Below are 7,085 nucleotides of genomic sequence, written 5' to 3' on the forward strand. Positions count from 1 at the left end.
GGCTGTAAAGCACTATGGAGCAGTATATAAGTCTAAGTGTTATTGCTATTATAATCCTCATGGCAAAGGTGCAATTATAATCCTCATGGCAAAAGTCTAGTCACAATAAATATATACTTGTCAGACCAATCATTAGTGTAAAGATATATGTTACAAGGTTGTGTCCTTGGGAAAGTGCTCTGCAGTTTCATGGGATATGGTAAAAAAAATTCTAGATGACAGTCATGATTATGTGATTGAAGCTCCATCTGATTTTATGGTTTTATGTGTTTTATGCAAACACATAAAACCAGGCAGAACTTCAATCACATCACTGCAGCTCCCATCTTAACTTTTTTATGCCACACCCTGCAGATACTCTTGGAAGATTATTGCTAGTTACACAAGGAGAGCTATAATTTTTCTCCCACATTTTATACATGCAAATTCTATTCCATATGGTTCTGATTCCAAAGTAAGGTATCCTTCAGTGATATGAGAACTATAAGCCAGCCTCTTAACAGAATGGAGAAAAGGAGGACAATGGGATTTCTCAAAATAATTTCAGTGACTTCCTTAAACATTTACAGCCTTCTGTGCTGTTCTGTTCATTTATCATCAAATTATGTGAAACGTGTATATAAAAATGAGCTGGGGGAGAAAGATTTGATTATAAAAATATTGAAGGCCATGAGGCATGAATAAAAGAGGAAAAGAAACAGCTTTCAGCGTTGTCAGTTCCATGCTCCTGCATAATCTGCTGATATATATATATATATATATATATATATATATATATATATATATATATATATATATATATATATATATATTGCAAAACTCTTGAAGCTTAAAGAAGAAAAGGCTCTGTGCACTATTTACATACACAGCAATCAAAATATTCATCTGGAGGAAGAGATTGCAAAGTTGGATGCCTAGCTGAATCTGTGTGTTTACTCATGAAAAAAAGGTACATTCACTCTAGTGATTGCATACATGTGTGCACATCCATGGATTTGTATTCATGTAGATGAGCAGCAGACTTTCTTCAGACTTCAGGCTCAACAACAGAGATGGCAGTTGAGCCAGACAGCAGGAACCAACCAGAGAGGACAGCTCCAGTCTATAAAACCCAGTCCCAAGCAACAGACTCCATTTGAACAGCCTGAGCCAATTCATCAGCATACAGATTTGGCACCTGACTTCTGCCTGCATCCAAAAAGACATCCACCTTCTTCGATTTTGCATTTATACTCTGATGCTTATTTCAGGTCAATTTATACTAGGATTATTTTTTGCATTTTAAATATTTCTTTCTAGAAAGAGTTAATACTAAGGCTGCTTAGAGGAAAAGAATTTTGCCCTGAGACAAAGAGAAGTGAGAAGTCAGTAAGGAATTAATGAAGAGGTGAAGAAAGGGAGAGAGAATATTATTCCAAGAAGAACCTTATCTTAAAGAATGGATACCAAAGCGAAAAATGAAAATTAATCAAGATGTTTTGTATAGTCTGAATATTGGAGGAGATTTGTAGATTTTCTAAAACCATAAACATGCTGTTTAGAAATAATTGTGCTGCTAGTTAAATTCTGAATAAATAACAGAGCCAAATATGGTCAGTAAAAACGAAAAAAATGGACCAAATCCAAGATGGAGAATCAGCTCAAAATGCTTTATTGTTATTACACTACTAGTCTGTTCTAATTTCAGAAGAGAGAAAAATAGCTTCTCAGCTGCCTAGAGCATATACCAACACATTTCTGAAAAATCACCAACCCTTAATTAATGGAGAGGAACGCTACATATTTTAGGAGCTTCTTGGAGAGCTCTCTGCTGGAAAACATCAAGCCACTGAGTGGGGGCCTCAACAAGTCCATTCTCCATACCCGAGATGAAGAACTTGCTAAGGCTGAGATTGGGATTCTGGCTGCTATCCTGGCAGTGACTGTTGTGGGAAACCTGTGTATCCTTCTGGCCATGTATCGCCTTCGGAAGAAGATGAGCCGGATGCACCTTTTCATTCTTCACCTGGGATTGACAGACTTTGGGGTGGCCCTCTTCCAGGTATTTCCCCAGATGATTTGGGAAATGACCTATCGTTTCCAGGGTCCTGATCCACTCTGCAAGGTTGTCAAATACCTGCAGGTGCTAAGCATGTTTGCCTCTACATACATGCTCATTGCCATGACACTGGATCGCTACATGGCTGTGTGCCACCCACTGCGTACTCTACGGCAGCCAACCTGCCAGGCATATCTAATGATTGGAGTCACTTGGCTACTAAGTTGCTTGCTTAGCATACCTCAGCTCTTCATCTTCTCAGTAAGGGAGGTCCACCAAGGTTCTGGTCTGCTGGATTGCTGGGCAGAGTTCAAATACCCTTGGGGCGCAAAGGTGTACATTACATGGATGACTTTGTGTGTCTTTGTACTGCCGGTGGTCATCCTCTCAGTTTGTTATGGCCTGATCTGTCATAAGATCTGCAAGAATCTTAGAGGAAAGACACAAAGGTGTGGTCTCTCTGCAGCGGATGCCATCTCATACACAGCCACTGATCAGAATGGAGCAGAAGGGTGCCATTCTGGCTCCCGGGTTAGCAGCGTGCGTACCATCTCCCGTGCCAAGATCCGCACTGTAAAGATGACTTTTGTCATAGTGATGACCTATGTTGCTTGTTGGGCACCTTTCTTCAGTGTACAGATGTGGTCAGTGTGGGATAAGAATGCACCAAATGAGGGTGAGTCACTTTTAATTGGAGGGATGGGGTACCAGTTTGAGAAATTCAGTTTGCTGCCAGAGTCATAGATTGGGTTTATAGCCAATGTAATTACTGGATTTCAGTCAGGATTTCAGATGGAACAACTATGGTTTTTATTTCAATTCCATCTCAGTAGAAAAGGGAATTAGGGCAGATTTATTAAAAATACAATACATGCAATGAATACTCTATTACACTTGCTCATATATACACTTTATCCATCTATTCTACTTTCATAAGCCGATGGAGAAATCTATCACCATTCACCATGCCTTGGCAAAAAGTGAAGGGAAGTAAATATTCTAGCATCTATCTAAATATCTTATACTATCTTGGTACTGTAATGCTGAGTGCTGTATGTACTGTAATGCTGAGTGCTATGTACTGTAATGTTTGCAACTACTCGACATATTAAGGCAGAATGAAATTACTTTGAACTGAAAGAAAATTGCAAGTAACTTGATTTTATTCCCTTTGGGGTATTTTTTTTTTAAACTACATATTTTAATATTTTTGCAAAATACACAGGTGCCTAAATTATGCCTTTGAAATAATTACAAGCTAGAGAAAAAAATGTTTTTGTAACCTAGTTGATAACATCTGTCTATTACAAATATGCATGAATATTTACAATTGTACATACAGGTAGCCCTCAACTTACAACCACATGTAGACCAGAATCCATTTCTAAACAAGGTAGTAGTTAAGTGAGTCATACCTGATTTCATGAATTTTTGGGGCATGGCTGTTAAGCGAATAATAATAATAATAATAATAATAATAATAATAATAATAATAATAATAATAATAATAATACCTTGGAGGTCATCTAGTCCAACCCCCTGCTCAGGCAGAAAATCCTATATCATTTCAGATAAATGGCTGTCCAGTCTGTTCTTAAAAATTTCCAGTGTTGGAGCATTCACAGTTTCTGGAAGCAGGTTGTTCCACTGATTAATTGTTCTAACTGTCAGGAAGTTTCTCCTTAGTTCTAGGTTGCTTCTGTCTTTGGTCAGTTTCCATCTGTTGCTTCTTGCCTTGCCTTCATGTGCTTTGGAGAATAGCTTGACTCCCTCTTCTTTGTGGCAACCCCTGAGATATTGGAATACTGCTATCATATCAACCCTCATCCTTCTCTTCATTAAACTAGACATACCCAATTCCAGCAACCGTTCCTTATATGTTTTAGCCTCCAGATCTTTGTTGTTCTTCTCTGTACTCTTTCTAGAATCTCAACATCTTTTTTATATCACAGCCAGCATATATTTACATCATAAATATATGCTGGCTACGAAATGTCCAAATTTTGATCATGTGACTGTGAGGAATGCAGTGGTCATAAGTGTGAGGACCAGTTGTAAGTTATTTTTTTCGGTGCCATGATAACTTCAAATGGTGGCTGTATGTCAAGGACCTGCATTAAATTTTCCTTAAGTTCTTTATAGAACTATACTCAAACTACCTATGTTATCTACAATCCTTTGTCACATAATATATTTTTTAAATTAAAAATAGCAATATTGGAATTTATAATTTGAAGCAATAAACACGTTTAAAAATATGATCACTAGCTGAAGATTTGAAATTAAAACTCAAAACAGCAAGATTTACCAAGTTGCAAAGTGTGGGAGATGAGGAATAATTGCTCCAATGCTTATAGTGCTAAGTTCAGATCTCCAAGGGTTTGAATTCTAATTCTTTTCTAAACATACAAACAAAGCACCAAGTTAACATTATATTCTAAGTGTGTGTGTGAAACTCACTTGCTTTATTTATGCAAATATCAAGATTCAAGCCAAGCCCTGCTATTGCTGCATATGCCTCTAAGACAGGGGTTCTCAAACTTGCCCACTTGGCTGGCTGGGGAATTCTGGGAATTGAAGTCCACAAGTCTTAGAGTGGCCATTTTTGAGGACCCCTGTTCTAAGATATAGAATGACTTTGCCATTCTATGACATATCTAAAACACCCTGTGTTTTCACTCCCAATGTGCATAGGAAGGACAACGGACCATTAAGGGAAATTTGCGTACCTCTGTTAAACATTTCCTACACAGCTTTGTCTTTCTGTTCAGTCCAAGTTATATAATTTTTGGAGTTCATATAATTCAGTATTTTTCAAACATGCTGACTGGGGAATTCTGGGTGTTGAAGTCCACATCTCTCAGAGTTGCCAAGTTTGAAAAACACTACAATTTGATACTGCCAAGTGTGGATGAAAACACTGCAGGCATCAAAAACTAGTCTCCTAGTTTCTGGACACTCCTGGTGGGTTATGACTGCAGATAAGTTGACAGTACAAGAGGGCACAATTTTTTTATACAGATTTTATTCTCCAGAATGTGAGTTCTTGACTACCTTTACATAGTCCTATTGTTATATGGAGACGCTTTTATTTATTTATTTATTTAAATCATTTTATAGATATTTCAAAAAAGTATGCGTTAAACTGCTGGAGTCTGATGCATGTGTCAAATAATATTGTTGACATGATTTAGACATTAAGAGAACAATCGCCTTGTTTCTTCTGTGAAGCAGAGAGTAACTCTTAAATGTCTACAAACTATAGAAACAACAACAATATCTTTGTTGACATTTAGCAGCCTTTTGGATGTTTGTTCAAGCATTCAGTTGCTTGTGTCTGTATAATCTAGATTGCATCTATATAATTTGCCATGCAAAAATCCAGATGGCAACAGGCACATACAGAAAATTCTGATAGCCTTTGCTCAGAAAGAAAGAATAAATAGACATCCTTCAGAAATATAGATTATTGGGGCAATTCTAACCTCTGTGTTCAATGTCTATGGAGATTCTCAGTCATCCAGATCATAGTTGTCTCAAAGATGCTTTTTTCACGAGGCAAATGGACTTTCTTGTTTTTCTTTGACAATGTTTCACTTCTCATCCAAGAAGCTTCTTCAGCTCAGCTGATTTTAACTCTCACATAAAGTATGAGAAATGCTACGTAAAATAAAAGATGAATCTCTGTTTATCATAATCTCTAATTAATATCAATGGGGTTTAAGCAATGTTCCCCCATTAAACAATCTTACTACTATTCAAGCTGATAGCAATGTTTTCACTGAGTTTTATGGAGCAAATGTCAGTTCTTAAGCTGTTAAAACTAGTATGAAGGAAAATTGTAGGAATATATGTCAAAGTACTAATTCAGTCTTTACTAACATTGCAAAATAATTGCACTATTGTTTTCAATCTTTAATTTTCCCTTTCTCTATATTTTTACAGGTTTTTTTAGAATCCTTGGAACACATCCCTTTATGATTTGTTTGTATTTTTCAAGTTCTAAAAATATATAACTACTGCTGGGTTGGGTAACCTTTGAGTGACTAAGGACTATAGTATAGCCTATGGGCCCCCTGGAGAGCTGCAGTTGATCAAGAGTCATGTGGGTGTGACTGCATTCTTTTCAAATCATTTTAGGGAGTTTGGGCTTGCAATTTAGTGCTGAAATGAAACTACGAGGCCCCTGAAAGCCAGACTTTTCTAGAGAAATTATCTGATCATGTCTGTAATAAGTATGAAATGTAATCAACATTGGTACAGCATGCATATTCATATATAATCTTATTATTCACCCCTTCTGTATTTGGGGCATTTAAAAAAAATAAAAATCATAATTATAAACCAGTTCAACTTGAAAATTCTTGGCTAAAAGAGAAAAGACTTGACTCTCTTCCCAAAAACAGAAGGGGAAGAGTTGAACACAGTTCTGGAGGGAGGGGATAACATACTTTGGGAGCAGGATCAATTTCATGGGGGTTTTTCTTTTTGAAAAAAAAGGATCATTTTTACATGTTGATTACATGATTAACACCAGTGAGTATTTTTACTCTATACATACTGTATGTGCCAAGATGCAATAACTGTATCCATGACTGACATTCAGTGAGATACAGATACATCTGATCATGATTCATTACACTCAAAAGTTCACTCAACTGTTCTTATTATGGTTGATACAGATCTGAAAAAGAAAACGTTTCCCTTTATTTCTCTCTTTGCTCCAGAGTCAAGCGACGTGACTTTTACCATTACCATGTTGCTGGCCAGCCTGAGCAGCTGCTGTAATCCCTGGATTTACATGTTTTTCAGTGGGCATCTCTTTTATGGTGTCCTCCACTTTTTCTCCTGCTGCGGGAGTCTTCGGTCCAATCTCAGGAGGCAGCAGTCTAATGGCAGCCTCTGCAGCCATAAAACTACCATCTTGAGCCACAGTCCTCAGAGCACCCCAGAGCCGAATGCTGCTGGGATCCAGATGCAATTGGGAAATATGAAAGAATTCTACCAGCCTTATGAAGATACAGTGATTGATTCAGGGATACTTTAA

The 7,085-nt window shown here is 37.2% G+C and overlaps 1 protein-coding gene across 1 annotated transcript; it reads left to right on the forward strand.

The window, feature by feature from the left end:
* Positions 1–1,762: 1,762 nt before the first annotated feature.
* AVPR1B (arginine vasopressin receptor 1B) lies at positions 1,763–7,085 on the forward strand. Its single transcript, XM_015821459.1, has 2 exons — positions 1,763–2,714; positions 6,766–7,085. The coding sequence occupies exons 1-2, from the start codon at positions 1,763–1,765 to the stop codon at positions 7,083–7,085; spliced, it is 1,272 nt and encodes a 423-aa protein (XP_015676945.1).

Source organism: Protobothrops mucrosquamatus, unplaced genomic scaffold (assembly GCF_001527695.2).
Source record: "Protobothrops mucrosquamatus isolate PMUCROS unplaced genomic scaffold, P.Mucros_1.0 scaffold1334, whole genome shotgun sequence".
In the NCBI taxonomy this organism is placed as follows: domain Eukaryota; kingdom Metazoa; phylum Chordata; class Lepidosauria; order Squamata; family Viperidae; genus Protobothrops; species Protobothrops mucrosquamatus.